This window comes from Salvelinus namaycush, chromosome 4 (genome assembly GCF_016432855.1).
Source record: "Salvelinus namaycush isolate Seneca chromosome 4, SaNama_1.0, whole genome shotgun sequence".
Lineage (NCBI taxonomy): Eukaryota > Metazoa > Chordata > Actinopteri > Salmoniformes > Salmonidae > Salvelinus > Salvelinus namaycush.
Genome location: NC_052310.1, coordinates 34,526,318 through 34,547,645, shown reverse-complemented (window position 1 = coordinate 34,547,645; position 21,328 = coordinate 34,526,318). Strand labels below are relative to the sequence as shown.

The following is a 21,328-nucleotide window of genomic DNA, read 5'->3' as shown; positions in this document are numbered from 1 at the left end:
TTAGACTGACAATTTTTAGGGCCTTCCTCTAACACCGCCTGGTATAGAGATCCTGAATGACAGGGAGCTCAGCCCCAGTAATGTACTGGGCTGTACACATTACCTTCTGTTACACTTTGCGGCCAGATGCCAAGTAGTTGCCATACCAAGTGGTGATGCAGTCAGTCAAGATGCTCTCAATGGTGCAGCTGTAGAACATTTAGAGCAGGGGTGTCAAACTCATTCCACCGAGGGCCTAGTGTCTGCAGGTTTTTGGTTTTTCCTTTCAATAAAGCCCTAGACAACCAGGTGTTGGGAGTTTCTAACTAATTAGTGATGTTAATTCATCAATCAAGTACAAGGGAGGAGCGAAAACCCGCAGACACTCGGCCCCCCGTGGAATGAGTTTGACACCTGTGATTTAGAGGATCTCAGGGCCCATGCCGAATCTTTTCAGCCTTCTGAGGGGGAAGAGGCTTGTCATGCGTTCTTCATGACTGTGTTGGTGGACCATGGTAATTCCTTAGTGATGTGGACACCAAGGAACTTGAAGCTCTCGACCCACTCCACAACAGCCTCGTCAATGTGGATGGGGGCATGCTCGGCCCTCCATTTCCTAAGGTCCGCGATCAGCTCCTTTTTCTTTCTGACGTTGAGGGAGACCACATTGCCAGGTCACCGACATCTGCCCTATAGGCTGTCTCATCATCATCGGTGATCAGGCCAACCACTGTTGTGTCATCAACAAACTTAATGATGTTGGAGTTGTGCGCAGCCACGCAGTCGTGGGTGAGCAGGGAGTACAGGAGGGGACTAAGAATGGACACGAGGCCCCTGGGCTGAGGGTCAGCATGGCGGATATGTTGTTGCCTACACTCACCACCTGGGGGTGGCTCATCACGAATTCCATGATCCAGATGCAACGGAAGAGTTCAGTCCCAGGGTCCAGAGCTTAGTGATGAGCTTGGAGGGCACTAATACCAAATGAGCTACATGGGACACCATTTTTCAACAATAGATTTTGTTGATGGTGGTTGAAAATGCTGTCTCAGGCACCACTCCAGAATCTCCCATACGTGTTCAATTGGTTTAAGATCTGGTGACTGAGATGGCCATGGTTAACATCATTTTCATGCTCATCAAAACATTGTGACCACTCGTGCCCTGTGGATGGGGGCATTGCCATCTTATGGGGTATAGCCATGGTAGCCAAATTAATGGCTTGCCCAGCATTTTTTATACATGACCCTAAGCATGATGGGATGTTATTTGCTTAATTAACTCAGGAACCACACCTGTGTGAAAGCACCAGCTTTCAATATACTCTCATTTACTCAAGTGTTTCCATTATTTTGGCAGTTCTTTCTCACAAAATGTGCACCAACAAATAAATAATCGTATCATGTAAAATTCTGAAAACTATTGCCAGTGACAGTAAGTTATACCCTTAACCTGGTTCTGCTTGTCAAAGTGTTATCTTTTTCTGTGGAATTCATTGTAGTTCTCAGCCCTTTTCAGATGTTCACAGTTTTAAGCCGCTTCGGTCAAGTAAACTTTTTATGCTGATGTTCTGCCTATTTTTCTTGCAGTGCTAGACTGATTCAGCATACACAGCAAGACTATGAGAATAGGATACAGCATTTGGGAGTGGGTGCAAAAATGTGTGAAGAGCAAACAACTGAGGTGGATTAATCCAGATTGCCTTGGAGCAAAGCAATCATTTTGCATTGTTAACAAAATAATATAGGTTTATGAATAATGGCAATTACCAGTCGTGCACTTTTTCCACATGCAATTTGAAATTACAAGAATTAATCGCAATCTGCATTGGGGGAAGCATTTGGGACGGACCAGTTGGAGAACAGGTCGCTGCAGAGCAAAACAAGATCACAGTGCAAAGAAACTGTAAAGAGGAGCATCAAATCTTCTGAATACACAACAACAACGTAATCACCGCTCATACTCTTTACAGCTATAGAGTAGGCTCCTTAGAAATATCCTGTGCTTCTTGTTTAAGCGGAGGAACAATGACATCTCTCTCAGCATGGGTGAAGGCCAACAGCAAAGCCTCTGTTTCTTGTCCCTCTGTTCACACAATTTACGACTGCTCACAACAGTTTACAGCAGCCAAATTTCATTTTGCACCGGCAAATCCTACCGCACATTATCCTGTACATTGCATTAGGAACCTAATCTTTTCTTTCTCTACCTCCTCAGAAGAAAGGAGCACCTTCATGATTAACCCACTTTACAGCAATGAATAAACGCATCATCCAGTAATGTACACCAGATTTAATTTGAAGGGAAAAAATCCCCGAAATGCTAAAAAAAAAAATCACAGAAATGTAATGGAACACAGCACATAAAGCAGCCACCATGGAGTGCTCAGAGAATTAATTTGAACATTCCATAAATTTTACAGATTAGATGTTTTTTTTTTTATTGTTAGTTGTGTACAGTATCTTGACAATTTCACAAACATGATGGTACTAACGTGAAGCAAAAATGATATGCATAAACAAAAATATTATCAAACACAAACGTCATTAAATTAACTGAGAAATGACACAAATCTTCATTTTCTTGCTCTTCAGTGAAGACGTAAAGTCACATATAGCCCATGTTGCTTTTGGTTTCCCATCTTTGCTTGGCTTCAAACCTGAATCGATGTTAAAATACTGATTTAGCAAAACTTCTTTGCAAAATGTATTACTTATTACAGAAATTATAATGACAAAAATGAATCTGTATGAAATATACATATTTCCATGTTCTTGAGAGCTTGAAATAACAGTTAGTTGTGTGTTGTTCTTAGACATTAGCATAATACATTATACACACATTCTTACCATGACATCCACTGTGACAGTTCAAAAGTGCCAGTCTAATGTTAAGCGACAGCTACAGTACACACTTTCTCTGTATAGTCAAACCCTAGCATGTATTTATACCTGTGCATGAACTAAGTAAGAAAGAAGGTGGCAAGCTAGCCAAATATGCATAACAAATGTATGTTGCTAACAAACTGCGATTTAATGTAAATTAGGGAGATAATTGTGGGGAGGAAAGTAAAAAAGACAAACCCCCAAGCGATTTGTTTCTTCCTTTTCTGGGCTGCCCGCGAAGCCTCCACTTCCTGTTTGCTTTGCACAAAGTCACGGCAATCGGTGGCTTGCGCGATTTTCACGGCCAACTATTGAAAGAGACAAGGCCCATTAGATGATGTAAATCAGTCTCTCTCTCTTCCAACTGACATGTCAGGGTGGCTTCTCATGAGTGCCTCCGGTTCCCGTTTTGTCTCACCCTGACCATGATGCAATGACGGCACCTAGATTGTGGGTTGGTGAAGAATAAAACATAGTAAATACACATTCAACTGCTCAATAGTAATCGAAAATAAGACAGTCAACCATTTACCATGACTATCATAATATTTACTTAAATCGTTTGAATGTACAGTAAAAGGAAATGTTTTATTTGAAACGGGCAGATCTTTAAAATCAGAGGTTAAAGGAATGACCATGACTGCAAGTGGCAAACACATTTTGTTCAAATATCAGTGAGGAAGTGCATGTATTGTTGAGCAGAATAATCCCAATAACCCTAGTGACACAGGAAACAAAAGGCAACATCCAGTCACTCCACACTTGGAACAAATCTCCAACCCTTTAGGTAATTATTTCTAACATTCAGAGTACAATCAGGGGAAAGAAGAAATGTGCCACCATATCTCAACAACAACATGCTAGTCAATTAAAAAAATTATTATAATTAAGTGGGATAAACTTTATTAGAAAGACAAAATGTTGGGACTAAGCAGGACAGTGCAAGCAGCCAGGACACATTTAACTCTAAAGGCTTTTTATCACCATATTTCAGGAACCAAGGGTGTAAAATGTTCTAATTTGGGATACATTAAAAGCCATAAAGGTCTTTCAAAAAGATTAATGGTACTTTGCTTGGATTAAAGATAAGGGCTTCAGCTGGCTGCAAGTACTGGGCTCCGGCTGGGCCCTCGAGGCATTCATCTATACAGTCACTTGGAAGATTTGTAAAAGCGTCTGCATAACCTGAAGCTAACATACTATGACAGTTTTCTAATTCCTTGCAATTTTTTCTAGGTTTTAAAGGCCCATAAATAATGTTTTCTAGGCAGAACTCTGGAGAAAGGGTAAGTTACAATGGGTGATCATTCTCATGTTGGGAGTAGATTTGCCAGCAGATAACACCAGGGCGTTTTGAGCACCATTTTTAAGTGATGTAGGTGCTAAATGCTTTTGCTTGGATGTGGCGCAGGCTGGGATCCTAAATCTGAAGGTTTATTCAATTGTTGACAATTCTCCTGCGTTCACACATTTGCCAAAAATAAAAGTCATTGGGTAAAAGGCATCGTTTTGAGAGAAAATAAAAGGAAATTGGAAGATGCTAAATGGCTCCTTGAGCTTTACAACCAGAGATGTATCTTTTTTTTAACACAAGGATTACCCACATTAACCTGCTCTCCTGTGGGGAGCATTTGAAATTCAAAATGTCTAGAAACCACGCCTTCCTTAAAACCCCCCCCAAAAGACACTGACACATTGACACTTTGACATAATTAAAACCCTCTCACATACCCCCTCCCCCCTCTTCTCTTTTGAATGCAGCCACTGAGCGGGTAAAGCGGTAAAGGTCTTTATATATTTTTTTATTTTTTATCAATTCAGTCTACATCCCTGATTGTCTTTACTGGGGCTCAACATTAATGTCAACCAAGTTACCTAGGCGACAGAACAGATCAAAGAGACAAAAAAAGCCCTCAAATGTCTGATTAATCAAGCCTGCAAACAGCTTATTTCTTTTAGCCTGCATGCAAGTATGAAAATGAGATTCCGAGAGCAGTACATTGTGCAGATTTGTTCATTCTTATCTGAACAAAGCCAGCGGCAGCTTATTTCATGGATCACTGGCACTGTCAGCGCTGTGGCGCCGAGCAGGTGACGGCTCCTCTTTCTGTGGCGAGAACAAAATTAGCAAAAAGTCGGCACAAATTAGCCTCTCATATTTTCTGTAATATGACATTATTTTTCATTTACTTTTTTGATCCACTTTTCAGGATTTTTTCTTCCCCTCCCCTTGTGTGTGTCTTAGTGCCAAATCCTTTCAAACCACAAGCCAGCAGAAATGAAAACATTTGCTGCCAGAATAAAAACACAAAGCTAGAAAAGAAATGGGCCTATTCGACACAAAAACCTCATGTGTTCTTTGTTTAAGGCAGTCATACAAGCCTATTCCATGTTTCCGTAAGACCAATGTTAAAATGAAGATTTAGTGTCCGATACCCTCAATTTTTTTCTCCCAAAACCATTTTATTTTCTTTCAATTCCGTCCTGAGCACAGCCTCTGTTTAACACAAGGTTTATTCAAAGGATTAATACTGTGACCTTTGGAAGGTTTTGCGAATTTTTGCTGCATTATACTGCCACTGCTGCAGTAGCTTAGAACCACTAGGAAAGTTAAATCAATAGTACCACTTTCTGTTGTCACTCATGTTTGGGTTGTCATAGAGATTCAAGTGGACTCCCAAATATGTGGCCTCGCTATACTATATATCACTTCAGCACAGGCCATGTTAAAGATAAGGCCGTGATAAGGCATGTCCATTGTATTGACACAATATAGTATTGAGATAATGCAAGTTATCGATCATAGTCCACTTTGAGCTGACTTCTATGCTGCTGCACAGCCTACTGCATAGACAGCATGGATGTGGCTTCTGTCAGTGACACAAATGGAATCGCTTCCAAAGTATGCAAGACATTGGGGATCATGCAGGTATTTCAACCAGTTCACCAACATGAGTTTCGTCATCACAATGATTTACTGACAACTGTGCATTTCTCAGAATCCTTGGATATTCCAAGATACACATTACAAACAACAGCAGCTTCAAAAGACAATGGTGGGGAGAGAAGATTCAACTTAACGCAAATGCTTCTCTATATTAATAAAGTGTTCAGGCTGGTATTAACAATATGATATAAATGATGGCTTTAAGGAAGAAATGGCCTTAAACCCATTCATAAAATGTGGTATCCAGGGAAGCCTCTTCCAATTAAAACATGTGAGAGGTGGATTAACAGGGGCTAGGTGGCTTTGCCTCGCTAAATCACCACCCCGAGCTGCTCCGCTGCATTTGACGTGTAAACGATTAATGACCAGCCTAATTCCCTTATCACACTACCTTAATGCCTAAATAATGTGGCCTTAGTCAACTTTGGAAAGCAGGGCTATATAAGAATGGAATAAATATCAGATTAGGCAGCTCATATGCAATTTCAGTCTAATTTCGAAGAATCGAGGTAGGGAGGAAAAAAGGAAAATGGGTTTCTAGTCTGAAAAGTCAGATTGCTATACTTCAACTTGACCTTGTTTATGCCATGTAAAAGCATTACTGCGACAATGAAGCATAAGGCAGTCTGTCCACTAAATTGCTTTGATGCCATTCAATCTATTTCCAACTATTGGTTGTCCTATCGGTGCAAGTTAAACAAAGAAATTACTATGTTGATAAGAACAAGTCTTGACAATGATTTGAGTGAAGCCCAGCAAACTGGGGACGTCCTAAAGACATGCGGCGACGTTCCCATTAGGTCCCTCAAGCGATTACTTTCCCACTGGACTTTCTAAAAACATTCTAACATTGCGTGATGGTCCCAAAGGAACGTTCTCTGGGGGACCTTTGTCTAGTTCCCTGTAAGTTCCCAGGACATCACTGAGGACCATGTCAGGACATTCTCAGGACTTTAATTTTACTACTCCTTAGGATGTTGCGTGATGGTCCCAAGGGAACGTTCTCTTCGGGACGTTTTTATAGTTCCTCGGTTTGTCCAATGGTCCCCTGAACGTTATTGGGACATTGTGTCATGGTCCCCTGGAGGTTTTGTCTAGTTCCCAATTTGTCCCATGGACGGTTTTTAGGACGTTCTTTGGATGTTGTGTCATTGTCCCCTGGAGGTTGTCTAGTTCCCGGTTTTAGGACGTTCTTTGGATGTTGTGTCATGGTCCCCTGGCCGTTGTCTGGTTCCCGGTTTGTCCCAGGGACGTTTTTAACACGTAGTAGGAAGATTGGAATGCCGTGAACCAAGAGGTGGTGAGGTTAAATCTCAGGTGAGAACATGTTAAATAATAATTACAGTATGAATAAACATACACAATGTAATCAAGTATGTCAAAGTGTTCAATATGTAAGTTGAAAACACTGTATGCAATATATTGTAGTGAGTAGCTACCTCATCAAGAGGTCCTAAGTTTATCTTGGCATAAAGGCTACAAGGAGTTGGGTTGACAATCCAATGACCCAAGTTTAAGTCCCGGTCAGGGCTACCACCGAATTCGCGAATTGGTGTCAGAAGTGTGATGGCGCTACCGTGAGGCCATCGAAGGTGTGCCCAGGCATTAGGAACTTGAGATGGGGAAGAAGAGGGGTAGTGACGCGACTTTAATCCAACACCTAGCAACCTCGTCAAGAGGTTTTAGATCTCTTGGTGTAACAGCTAAGGTGTTGTGTTGGCAGTCGCTGGAACCGGTTTTGAGTCCTGGGACGTGGGCGAAACTTGGTCAATAAGGAATTTCAGTCCAATTTTTTGTGATGACGAATAGTCCATATTCTGTAGGTGTTAAAAAACATCTAAGTACATCAACGCATTACTGGCATTGGTTGTCTGGTGAGACCATTTGACTGCTTATCTAATCAAAGCCATGAGCTGTATATCCTCCCCATATCATTTTTTTTATTCCGGATGCATTGCCATATTCTCTCAATAAAGATTAGCATTATTGTCATTCAGGGGGCAGTCGTAAGAGGTTTATGTAATCTTGCTGCCAATTTGACAAACAGCATTACATGACATGCAAAAAGAGAGCCACTCCTGGGAAGATATTGCCGAACTGCCAGTGGTATAATGCATGTCTCTATTTTTCTGTTCCCTAATAATCTGATGCTAGATACTGTCATCTTTAGGGACTGAAAAAGAGTCGGAAAGTTTGCCCGCTTTGTGCATATTCCATTATCTTGCCTCTTCTGAGTAGGGAAGGCTTATTAGCAAGCTTTGAACTCATACTTACAATAATGTGCCATCAACAGTTTTATAAGCTAATTAGAAAAACAGTTTAATTAATGACTGACTGGCAATAAAATGGCAATCATGAAAAAAGAAACTAAGGGTGCTAAGCTTCCACTACCACCAATTAAGGCCTAATTACAAACAAATTATATATGTGTTTTGCTGTGGGCTTTAATAAAAAAAATGGCTTTAATTAAAAGAGAAAACATGCTAATTAATTAAACAGCACAAAAAAAATCTACATTGAAAAGTATGCTTTGCCTATCAAGTAATTAATGAAATACAATAATCTAAATGAGATTCCCAAGCATTTGATAAAAGCTTAGTACCCATTTCACAAAATCCATTTCAAAATTAAAATGGGCAGAAATTGCATGCGAGTCATCCAGAGATACATACAATAAGAGTTCATTCTGTGATGAATTGCTTATGCTGAAGGAAAAAGGAACGAAGAAGAGACTTTCCTTAACTGTTTCTCAGTCGCCCGGGGTCCTCGCAGGAGAGAGGAAGAAAGCCTCATTTTCTGATGTGGGGCGGGCACAGCTTAAATCTGAAAACGAGTGTTTTCCACAAAAGCAATGCTCATTAAAAAATGTGGCATCACAGGGAAAGGTACTGAAAAGAGAAAACACCAAAATAACATGAAACACTTAGTTCAGCTCCTCTTCTCACCTAAATAGCCATGTTGTGCCACCTTTGCTTTACAGTACTTAAAGTGGTTTCCAAAGCAATGCATGCCATGGTGGTATGGGTTTCTTTCCTAATATACAGTACCAGTACAACCTTCCAGACGAGCTCCAATGCCATACAACTCTCATTCCGTGGCCTCCAACCGCTCTTAAATACAAGTAAAACTAAATGCATGCTATTCAACCGATCGCTGCCTGCACCTGCCTGCCTGTCCAGCATCACTACTCTGAACGGTTCTGACTTAGAATATGTGGACAACTACAAATACCTAGGTGTCTGGTTAGACTGTAAACTCTCCTTCCAGACTCACATCAAACATCTCCAATCCAAAGTTAAATCTAGAATTGGCTTCCTATTTCACAACAAAGCATCCTTCACTCATGCTGCCAAACATACCCTTGTAAAACTGACCATCCTACCGATCCTCGACTTCGGCGATGTCATTTACAAAATAGCCTCCAATACCCTACTCAATAAATTGGATGCAGTCTATCACAGTGCCATCCGTTCTGTCACCAAATCCCCATATACTACCCAGCACTGCGCCCTGTACGCTCTCGTTGGCTGGCCCTCACTTCATACTCGTCGCCAAACACACTGGCTCCAGGTCATCTACAAGACCCTGCTAGGTAAAGTCCCCCCTTATCTCAGCTCGCTGGTCACCATAGCAGCACCCACCTGTAGCACGCGCTCCAGCAGGTATATCTCTCTGGTCACCCCCAAAACCAATTCCTCCTTTGGCCACCTTTCCTTCCAGTTCTCTGCTGCCAATGACTGGAACAAACTACAAAAATCTCTGAAACTGGAAACAATTATCTCCCTCACTAGCTTTAAGCACCAGCTGTCAGAGCAGCTCACAGATTACTGCACATAGCCCATCTATAATTTAGCCCAAACAACTACCTCTTCCCCTACTGTATTTATTTATTTTGCACCCCATTATTTATATTTCTACTTTGCACATTCTTCCACTGCAAATCTACCATTCCAGTGTTTTACTTGCTATATTGTATTTACTTCGCCACCATGGCCTTTTTTGCCTTTACCTCCCTTCTCACCTCATTTGCTCACATTGTATATAGACTTATTTTTCTACTGTATTATTGACTGTATGTTTGTTTTACTCCATGTGTAACTCTGTGTTGTATGTGTCGAACTGCTTTGCTTTATCTTGGCCAGGTGTCAATTGTAAATGAGAACTTGTTCTCAACTTGCCTACCTGGTTAAAATCAAGGTGAAAAATAAAATAATAAAATACCAGTCAAAAGTTCGGACACACCTACTCATTCCAGGGTTTTTCTTTATTTTAACTATTTTCTACATTGTAGAAGTGGATATGAGATTCTTCAAAGTAGCCTTGATGACAGCTTGACATGCTCTTGGCATTCTCTCAACCAGCTTCATGAGGTAGTCACCTGGAATGCACTTCAATTAACAGGAGTGCCTAATTAAAAGTTAATTTGTGGGATTTCTTTCCTTCTTAATGCGTTTGAGACAATCAGTTGTGTTGCAACAAGGTAGGGGTGGTATACAGAAGACAGCCCTATTTGGTAAAACACCAAATTCATATTATGGCAAGGAGAGCTCAAATAAGCAATGAGAAACAACAGTCCATCATTACCTTAAGACATGAAGGTCAGTCAATATCAAACATTTCAAGAAACAAGAAGTTTCTTCAAGTGCAGTTGCAAAAACCATCAAGCGCTATGATGAAACTGGCTCTCATGAGGTCCGCCACAGAAGAGGAAGACCCAGAGTTACCTCTGCTGCAGAGTATAAGTTCATTAGAGTCAACTGCACCTCAGATTGCAGCCCAAATAAATGCTTCAGAGTTCAAGTAACAGACACATCTCAACATCAACTGTTCAGAGGAGACTGCGTGAATCAGGCCTTCATGGTCGAATTGCTGCAAAGAAACCACTACTAAAAGGACACCAATAATAAGAAGACTTGCTTGGGCCAAGAAACACAAGCAATGGACATTAGACCGGTGGAAATCAGTCCTTTGGTCTGATGAGTCCAAATTTGAGACTTTTGGTTTCAACCGTTGTGACTTTGTGAAACAGAGTAGGTGAACATATGATCTCCGCATGTGTGGTTCCCACCGTGAAGCATGGAGGAGGTGGTGTGATGGTGCTTTGATGGTGACACTGTCTGTGATATATTTAGAATTCAAGGCACACTTAACCAGCATATCTACCACAGCGATACACCATTCCATCTGGTTTGCACTTAGTGGGACCATCATTTGTTTTTCAACAGGACAATGACCCAAAACACACCTCCAGGCTGTGTAAGGGCTATTTGACAAAGGAGAATGATGGAGTGCTGCATCAGATGACCTGGCCTCCAATTGAGATCGTTTGGGATGAGTTGGACCGCAGAGTGAAGGAAAAGCAGCCAACAAGAGCTCAGCATATGTGGGAACTCCTTCAAGACTGCTGGAAAAGCAATCCTCATGAAGCTGGTTGAGAGAATGCCAAGAGTGTGCCAAGCTGTCATCAAAGCAAAGGGTGGCTACTTATATTTTGATTTGTTTAACACTATTTTGGTTACTACATGATTCCATATGTGTTATTTCATAGTTTTGATGTCTTCACTATTATTCTACAATGTAGGAAATAGTAAAAATAAAGAAAACCCTTGAATGAGTAGGCGTGTCCAAACTTTTGACTGGTACTGTATCTCTGGCTTCATTGAAATAGTAGAAGAAATTAGGTTGATAATAATATCATACCATTTTGAGTGGTATGAGAAGTAAAGATGCAAGTTAGCCTGTGGACACAGAATATCTGGGCCTTCCAGCAACCACCATTTACATGGCTCTAGGCCTGTATCTCAGTCATACAATGATCTAACGTCAGGTGACTGTTCATTTGCCACGAGCAGCACCTGTGGATAATTTAGCTTGTCTTTCTGTGTTCAGAAATGTCACTCCTAACCATCTATCTATGGTGTGTTGAAGAGTGTAATTTCTCTGGGTTCTGTACTTTAGACTACCAGCGGTTAGCCAAGTGTTTATGACGAACCATGCAGGCGTTTCTTTCTTTCCATCATTTCCATATTCTTTAGCTTCTGGAACTCATGAAAAGGACATGACACCCCCTATTGTGTCAGAATATAGAGTTTCTGTTTTGAAGTGGTAATGTACGCTAATAGCTGTGATCACTGCTAAGGGGAAACTGGAAGCACTAACACGGTGTGACAGTCTTTTGTCTTGTATTATTTTCACTTATTATATGAAAAGTACTGCCTCAGAGTAAAAAACTAAATATTAAAAAAAGGGCGCTTATTGCTCGGTTTGTAGAGGAGAGGGATGTGCTCAATTGTTGCAGGATGGAAGTCCACTGAAGAGACAGTGAATTACAATCACCATTGGATTAAGTTGTGCTTGGCTATTTTACTTAGGGCTAGCTGTTAAACTCATTCATAATGTATTACGAATGAATAATAGGCATTTATGCACTTGTGTAGGCAGTTATAAGAAGCTATGAGCTGCTATGAATGCTTCTAACAGTTGCTGTATTATTGGATATATACGTTTTAACTGAATACAGCCTTCTTTGTTTCATTTTTCAGGAATGCTTTCTGGAATCCATCTTTTAAATATGAGCTGCCGGATCCTATCAACTCTCCTGACAGAGGGTGAGCGAGTTATATATAGCACTTAATATTATGCTAATTAAAGGAAATTAATTACTCCATTTGCAACGTACAGCTGTGTAAAATAATGTTCAATAATCAAAGGACGGCGTCGCAAGTGCCCTAATTGGAAGACTTGCACCACTTAATCTACTGAACTAATATTAAGAAGTACTTTAGGGGCCAGAAGCTATTCCTACTATTTTGGGACTTCTAAGCCAGCCTTTGAGAAACAACAAGAAAAGTACGGCTCTGCAAAAGATCAACAAACCAAACTGCACGTGAGAAAAGAAGAAACATCGCCAACCCTATCTGCAAACAATGGTTTTCTAAAATGTAAAGGTATTAGGGATGAAAACGAAAGAGCTTCTTTCAAAACAACACTACCTCAGTAAGGTACCAGTTAATAACATGAACAGATACCTAAGAAGAAATGTGATTGCTTTGTGTCACATTTTGGTGGACTTAATACTGAACTTGAACTTTTAAGAAGAACCGAGCTTTAAAAAGTATTTGAAACAAAGAATTTCAGACTTTGGAGAATATTTAAAGATATACTTTAATGAGGAGACAATCTCAAAGCAACCTGTAAATATTCTGGCAGTGTATTTTAGAACTCGAACAGATGAAAGCACATGTATCAGAGAATTTCTAAGAAGCCTCAAAAAAAGGGTTTTACCAAATTGTTTTAATATTCAGATTCAAAGTCAACAAAAAAATAATGAATTGATTGTCACGAGCTCAAAACACAGCAGAATCAAACAATTCCTTTAAATGGAGGAACATCTTCAGACATTTCACTTTGGTTCGAAAAGCAATGCTGGTAGATTGAGAACTGAAATACTGTGACAACCTGGTACACTGTGAACTGTGTTTCTTTACAAACAATGCCTTGGGGGACAGACACAGCCCTCTTTAGTAATTCACAGCTGTCTAAATCCTTTTCCGTTCTTTCCATTACGAAAAACCTGGTACTATTCCTCCACTAAAAAGCCTGCCATAATAATGTCTCTCAAGTGTTATGACTGTAAACAAATTAAACAAATAGGCCATTACATACAGTATCAAATGAGACGCTTCAATAATAACCTTGAAATCTATTCTGACCACAGTTGGGAATATTGATCCACTAAACGTTTGTCACCATAGGACTGTCCAGAGTCAACACTAGTGTCGCAATCATAATTTGCAAAGTGCAATGAGGTTGAACTCAAGAAGAATTAGACGTGGGTATAAAACTCTCCACTTCTACGCACATTTCCCCAGAGCATGTTTAATACGCCACATGCTATTATTTATCTAGGAAACGAAGCCGCAACCGTGACGCTGCCAGCAGCCAACACTTGAGCCATCTGTAGCAAACTACATTTCTCTCAAGTTTATCCTCTACCATAGATACAGTATATTTGGTCCAACATCCACTAAAGAGATGGAGAAAAAACATATTTGAAAAGGGATATGGCAGCAGTAACACGTCAGTTTCCCCTTCTGTGCAACATGGTCAACATACTACAGTAGAATAAATGGTGAAATGTCTATGTCCTACTCATTCATGGTAGTGTATGCTGCTGTATTTTCCTATCTATTTACAAGAAGTCGGTGGAATTTGTAGGTCACTTGTCATTAGCTCTCATAGTCATTTAGACAATTTTACAGAGAGGCTGATATTGGGCTAAATGTTACCAGGCACTACAGAACAATGAATGCAGTTTCATACTCACCAATTTTGTTGTATGTGAGAATTTCTTGAAAACTTCAGTCAATTCACTGTTCTGAGCATGAGGTAAACACAGATACAGAGTGAGCTATGGCTGCCAGACTGCTGTCAAGCCCATCCTTCATGTTCCTGGCAAGCTACAAGGGAGGTGACAGAGAGGCAAAGAACCTCAGCTAAGTCTGCCCAAATCCACTAGTGCTCTAAGAGGCTTTCTGGAACTACAGGTGCCACTGTCAGCCACAAAGCAAGTTTTTAATTTTACATTTCTCTAACCTTTTATTTGGCCAGTTGCATTATTGTGTTTTATCGTCTGTTTTATTTTATGCTGGGTACAAGAATCAGCCTTCAACATTAGTCTGCTGGCATATCAAATCACTTACCGTGCGTGTCCCTCAACAACATTTTTAATAGAGAACTAGGTTTTAATGTTTGATAGAGTACGACGAGTTTGCGTGCATTGCCTAACCTTTGTTGAAGTTCAAGTGTTTATCTGAATTAAGGTTTCGGTACATGGCTGACAGACATTAAGTGTGTATGCTGTACTGATGCATGAATATCACTGCTTCTATAAGGGCATCACATCTCTCACCTCTAGTTGTGACAATTGAACATACTGTAATCCCCAACTATGAAAAGTAGTAGCTGTGTCTTTTTAACTGCAATTATGGGTGCGTGGGCTACATTTTCTACTAAATTAGCTTCAAACCGCTTGATCCATGATGCCTGGCGAGACGAGTGGTTTCAAAACTGCAGGCATTGCATTTAGGGACGTGTGCACTTCAAAGGTATGAAACTTGCACCTTGAGAATGTTTTAAAAGTTGGCTTGAAGGCAATGTACCCTTTCATTAAAAAGCAGAGGCAAAAGTCCTTTAGACACTGCCACACTTCAAAACTAAGGGGGAGGGATTTCCATTAACTCAATGGAAAAGGGCTGCAGGACTTCTCAATCAAGTGTGCCTGTGTGTGTTTTTGTTCCCCTATGTCTTTGCAGGAAGAAATGGCCGCGGATCCATTAGTTTGATTTGTCACAGCGGGAGCGCCCCAAAGATCTCTTATCAGTGCAACGTACCTCTCGAGTGGCGAGTCTGTCGCTCATCTCCTCCGCCTTCCCAAAGTCCCCTTCAGCGATGGCGCTCTCTATGCTCTTTTCTAGGCTGGACTGGAGAAGGGGAACATTTTGTGATTTTAGAAATAGAAAGGGGGGAAAATGTAAGAGTAACTTCCCCTGGGCCTTATTTTTTATAGGATTGCTATTAATACAAATATGTAGATTTTCCTTCACAAATGAAAACCTTTTTGATTGGATATTAGAAGGGAAATCTTTTTTTCTTTTTTTTCTTGTAGGGGGGGGGGTGTTACCAAACATAAATGTGACTCTTTAATTACACATTTCCATTACAGACTGGAGCAGGGGAGGGGGCAAAGATGCCCCTGGTTACTGATGGCAGGGTGGTTCCCTAAAAAAGGAGACTATCCGAAGTAGTACAGTAAAGAGCATTTCTCCAAAAATCTTTCAAAGGGCACATGACAGGCAAGATGTTATACTTCTATATATTAGGGGAGCCCGCTCTGAAGCATCTTCATAAAAAATGATTCAAGGACTCATGGCCCTGTGTGGTTCAGTTGGTAGAGCATGGTGTTTGCAACGCCAGGATTCTGGGTTCCATTCCCGGGGCCACCTATATATAAAATGTATGCACGCATGACTGCAAGTTGCTGTGGATAAAAGTGTCTGCTAAATGGCATATATAAACATATATATATATAAAGACTCAAGTTGTTTATGGACGCACACTCATCCCTCAAATGAATTTGGAAAAAGACAGCAAGTGGAGCCTAATAATGAAATGAAAGATGGTAGTAATAACTACATATATACAAACTTCTACTACCACCACAACTTTACAGTAGCCTTTTTGCTGACAATGTGAACTGAATTATAGACTGAATGTGCATGTCCCAAAGAAAATATTTTGTGCCTAGTGTGTAATTGACTTAACATTTGTTAATGTAATATGGAATGTCTAAATGACATTGATCACTAATGAGAATGTTTGAACACGGAGGAGCAAGACCTTCTCGTTATGTTGACTTGACAAGTTCTGTTTAATTCAGCTTCTTGTTAATTATATCTTATCCATTCAAAGTAGGCCTCCTCTTTTGAAAATGAGTAGAAAACGCAGCAAAAATTCAATTTTATGGTACTTTGAGATAAAGTGAATTCAAATAACACTCCAAATAAGCATTACTGGAACTTCCAATTGAATTAGGACAAATTCCCCATCTTATACACAATTATTATATTTGCAACCACTTTGCTTACATGACAATTTACATATAAAAATATGTGTCTTTCTTGTTCTATTACATCAGACTTATCAAGTACATAACTTCATTTCTTACTTGAATCCATTTATAAATAAACTCGTTTTTCCAAGAGTTACTTATCTTATGACACACACACACACACACACACACACTACAGCTATTCACCAGCACATAGATGCAGGGCTGAGACACACAAAAACAAAAGCAGGTGACTGTCTGTGATTCCATTTTCCATACATCTGTTTCCCCAAAAAATATAGCCTAAGCTAGTGCTATGCAGGCTAGATCCATGGGTCTGACAATTAGGCTACTCAAAGTGTGAGAGGCTATGTTATTGGTCTATACGTGGCTTTCCACAAACAGTAACAAGGTGTGCAGGAGCTGTCAGGTCTTTGTACAGACATTCAGTACACACACTTCTCTCTAGAGCAAATCTACATCTTACATTAATCTCAACCAAAAAGGACAGTGGAGAATCATCCCAATGCCAAGATTAAGGTAATCTCATCATTACATTTAACACTATCTTTTATATTTTACTCAACGTCAGATTTGAGTCTAAAAACCTCTTAATCCACCTGTCATATTTGATAAAACAATGAGAAGTTACACAGGCATGGATATGGAAAGACAGAACACGTTCAATGCTTTTACCATAACTTGATGGCATTAAACACAGACAGGCAGGCGAGTAATGTGGCAGACATCTTTGTTACCTTGGGAGCAGGCTTGCTACAGGCAGGGGGTTGAAATCTATCATTGATGCCAAAGTACTGCGTAAGCCCATCCCAATGCCTTTCATGCTCCGCTTGAGGTTCTCTGCTGAGAAAAAAAAAGAAAGTGTGTTCATGTTCATTATCGGTTCAGTACAAGACTACAGCATATGTTTAGAATATACATGGGTGATAAGTACACATGCAATTTTTTAGAAAGCCCTAGTAGAATAGGCTATTAGGTAGGCCTACACCAACAAGGCTATGTCCCGATTCACCACCCTTTTTCAGAAGTCTGCACTTGAACACCTACCGTCATGGATTAAAAAGCATAGGATTGGTGTAGCCTAAGCATTGACTAGAGCGAGTTTCCACAATTCTAAAATCCATGCAAGAAAGTGTGCGAGCTGTAGTGGGTGAAGTACCGGGACTCAGCCTTAAGTCTATTGTAGAGCTACAGTTGAAGTAAGAAGTTTACAAACACCTGAGCCAAATACATTTAAACTCAGTTTAACAATTCCTGACATTTAATCCTAGTACACATTCCTTGTCTTAGGTCAGTTAGGATCACAACTTAATTTTAAGAATGTGAAATGTCAGAATAATAGTAGATAAAAGCTGAAATAATTAATTCTACTTCAGCTCTTATTTCTTTCATCACATTCCCAGTGGGTCAGAAGTTTACATACCAAATACTAATTGAGTGTAGCATTGCCTTTAAATTGTTTAACTTGGGTCAAACGTTTTGGGTAGCCTTCCACAAGCTTCCCACAATAAGTTGGGTGAATTTTGGCCCATTCCTCCTGACAGAGCTAGAGTAACTGAGTCAGGTTTGTAGGCCTCCTTGCTCACACACACTTTTTCAGTTCTGCCTACAAATTTTCTATAGGATTGAGGTCAGGGCTTTGTGTTGCCCACTCCCATACCTTGACTTTGTTGTCCTTAAGCCATTTTGCCACAACTTTGGAATATGCTTGGGGTCACTGTCCATTTGGAAGACCCATTTGCGACCAAGCTTTAACTTCCGGACTGATGTCTTGAGATGTTGCTTCAATATAACCACATCATTTTATTTTCTCATGATGCCATCTATTTTGTGAAGTGCACCAGTCCATCCTGCAGCAAAGCACCCCCACACCATGATGCTGCCACCCCCGTCCTTCACGGTTGGGATGGTGTTCTTTGACTTGCAAGCCTCCCCCTTTTTCCTCCAAACATAATGATGGTCATTATGGCCAAACAGTTCTATTTTTGCTTTATCAGACCAGAGGACATTTCTCCAAAAAGTACAATCTTTGTCCCCATGTGTAGTTGCAAACCGTAGTCTGGCTTTTTTTATGACAGTTTTGGAGCAGTCTCCTTGCTGAGCGGCCTTTCAGGTTATGTCGATATAGGACTCGTTTTACTGTGGATATAGATACTTTTGTACCCGTTTCCTCCAGCATCTTCACAAGGTATTTGCTGTTGTTCTGGGATTGATTTGCACCTTTCGCACCAAAGTTCGTTCATCTCTAGGAGACAGAACACGTCTCCTTCCTGAGCGGTATGACGGCTGCATGGTCCCATGGTGTTTATACTTGCATACTATTGTTTGTACAGATGAACATGGTACTTTCAGGCGTTTGGAAATTGCTCCCAAGGATGAACCAGACTTGTTGAGGTCTTCACTGATTTCTTCTGATTTTCCCATGATGTCAAGCAAAGAGGCAGTGAGTTTGAAGGTTGGCCTTGAAATACATCCATAGGTACACCTCCAATTGACTCAAATGATGTCAATTAGCCTATCAGAAGCTTCTAAAGCCATGACATCATTTTCTGGAATTTTCCAAGCTGTTTAAAGGCACAGTCAACTTAGTGTATGTAAACTGGAATTGTGATACAGTGAATTAAGTGAAATAATCTGTCTGTAAACAATTGTTGAAAAAATGACTTGTGTCATGCACAAAGTAGATGTCCTAACCGACTTGCCAAAACTATAGTTTGTTAACAAGAAATTTGTGGAGTGGTTGAAAAATGAGTTTTAATGACTCCAACCTAAGTGTATGTAAACTTCCGACTTCAACTGTATGTGATACAATTACATTTTCAAAAATCGATAGGTCTACATTACCTTTCATTGTTTGATTCCATGTTCTTAGTTGCTGATCTTTCATCTGTTTAGTGACGTGAAACACAAAGACATTCATCTTGGTTCCCTGTGAACTGTCAAGTAAACTCCAAAAATCACCCTTTGTTGTATTGTGTCATGACCTCATGACCTCAGAAATATAAACTACACTGTGGTTATATCCCTTGAAAAACAATGAAAAGGGGTAGACTGGTTGACTATTTTTTTTCAGTGACTTTTATTAATTCAATTATAATACCATTCAGAATTGAACAAGGACAAATGAAAGTCAGTGAATAGGCACTTTAAAAAACAAGGGTCATGAGACACTTGGACACAGGATGACCGCTCTGCTCTGGTTTTCCCCTTTCCATTATTTCTGTGATAGATAGGTCAAGTAGGTTAGGCTTACATCTGACCAGAGCAAAGATGTCCTTGATCTTTATCTTCAGTGGCTATTGTGTGTATGTGTTAAAAAGTGCAATTGACCTTTCTTATATCGTCCTTTTCTCTGCGGTCTTTTTTGGGGGAGCTTCATTGTGTTTATCTCATCTGTTTTCTTCTGTTGCTCTTTACATTTCTAAAGAACATGAAGCGCAACCATTCACATTTAGCAATAACAAATCATTAACCCAAATCATGAAAACCTCCTTTTCAACAGTTAATACATTTTTTGTGTGATGTGTATATCACGTTAGTGTCTTTAGTCACTTTAAAACATACAATGTAGCTTTTCAAATGAGTAGCCTATCCACATTTTACTTCACATACTTGCCAATTCTCCTCGGAAATCCCGGGTAAGGAGTCCAAACACGGGTCATTTTCTATGAAGGGCTGGATACAAGAATAACTTGCGTCTCCAAGTGTAACACAATTTTGCTTAAGACCACGCGAAAGTCCAACTGCAGGACGTTGAACGTTAGTTGCGGCTATTTCTTGATTTGCAACACCTTGGTCGTCTTCATCATCTGAACTAATTTCTGCATCGGTCAGACCTTTCGGTAAAAGTCCGCTATACATGTTGAGAAGGGCAAATCGACAACGATGTATGCTCGGATTATGACGTGTTCCAAAACAAACTGGTATACCTATTTTTTTTACCAAATCAAAGATTGTAAACATTTCACTTCCTGGTGGACACTATGACTCTTGCAAAACAACCGCTCTGATTGGGTAAAACAATGTCACTTCTACCAATGAGAACTGTTCTTCTATCGATGCGCCAAACCCCATGGTTGCGTTCCAGGTCGTCTTTATTAGGCTACAATTGCAATGCGCTTCTCAGATTATAACTGAGATGTTGAACACTTGTCCCTGTTAGTATTAACAGAATTGTAGAGCGATAACTTGCCAAAAAAGGGTAGAATTGTCACACCCCAAAAAATGCTTTGGGGAGGGTTGTGTTTTTTTTAATTAGGCACAGGGAGTGTAGTGCGTCTTCTCCTTGGTTTACCTTCGCCCTTATGTGTTCACTATAATTTCTTCCATTCTAGACAAATTTCCCCATCTGCTTGCATGCCCCTTCCCTACAGTGGATTCGGAAAGTATTCAGACCCATTGACTTTTTCCACATTTTATTACGTTACAGCCTTATTCTAAAATTGATAACATTGCTTTTTGAATGCCAAGAGTGTGCAAATATGTTTCAAGGAAAAGGGTGGCTACTTCGAAGAATCTCAAATATAAAATATATGTTGACACTTTTTTGGTTACTACATGATTTCATATGTGCTATTTCACAGTTTTGATGTCTTCACTATTATTCTACAATGTGGAAAATAGTAAACATAAAGAAAAACCCTTGAATGAGTAGGTGTGTCCAAACTTTTGACTGGTACTCTATATATATACATATCTGTCAACATTTCTAGAAACCTGTTTTCGCTTTGTCGTTATGGGATATTGTGTGTAGATTGATGAGGACATGTTTTTATTTATTCAATTTTAGAATAAGGCTGTAACGTAGCAAAATGCAGAAGAAGTCAAGGGGTCTGAATACTTTCTGAGTGCACTTTAAATCAAGCTGTTTTGGTACTTTCCTTATGT

General features: G+C 40.0%; 1 protein-coding gene across 6 annotated transcripts; it reads right to left on the bottom strand.

The window, feature by feature from the left end:
• Positions 1 to 2,262: 2,262 nt before the first annotated feature.
• LOC120046465 (protein FAM204A-like) lies at positions 2,263 to 20,403 on the bottom strand. Of its 6 annotated transcripts, XR_005476815.1 has the most exons (8): positions 20,054 to 20,403; positions 19,772 to 19,862; positions 19,286 to 19,328; positions 17,179 to 17,284; positions 15,204 to 15,293; positions 14,138 to 14,270; positions 8,555 to 8,634; positions 2,263 to 3,307 (listed from the first exon to the last, which is right to left on the bottom strand). XR_005476815.1 is itself a non-coding variant. In XM_038991727.1 (7 exons), exons 1-7 carry the CDS (start codon positions 20,300 to 20,302, stop codon positions 2,587 to 2,589), a joined length of 741 nt encoding a protein of 246 aa, XP_038847655.1. In that variant the 5' UTR covers positions 20,303 to 20,403; the 3' UTR covers positions 2,263 to 2,586. The 6 variants fall into 6 exon arrangements, 5 of the variants coding, with proteins under 5 accessions (XP_038847655.1, XP_038847656.1, XP_038847657.1 ...); XM_038991727.1 differs by lacking the exons at positions 8,555 to 8,634; positions 14,138 to 14,270 and having other exon boundaries at positions 2,263 to 2,638; positions 3,063 to 3,172; XM_038991728.1 differs by lacking the exons at positions 8,555 to 8,634; positions 14,138 to 14,270 and having other exon boundaries at positions 2,263 to 2,638; positions 3,063 to 3,172; positions 17,179 to 17,281.
• Between the last annotated feature and the right edge of the window lie 925 nt (positions 20,404 to 21,328).

What these genes read in the sequence shown, in the direction of transcription:
- LOC120046465 (XM_038991724.1), bottom strand. Translation starts at nt 20,302, where the DNA reads ATGTATAGCGGACTTTTACCGAAAGGTCTGACCGATGCAGAAATTAGT. An exon ending in AAAAGGACGATATAAGAAAG is followed by an intron (nt 19,329 to 19,771) that starts GTCAATTGCACT and finishes GTCACTAAACAG; the next exon opens with ATGAAAGATCAGCAACTAAG. An exon ending in GTAGCAAGCCTGCTCCCAAG is followed by an intron (nt 15,294 to 17,178) that starts GTAACAAAGATG and finishes CCCCTTCTCCAG; the next exon opens with TCCAGCCTAGAAAAGAGCAT.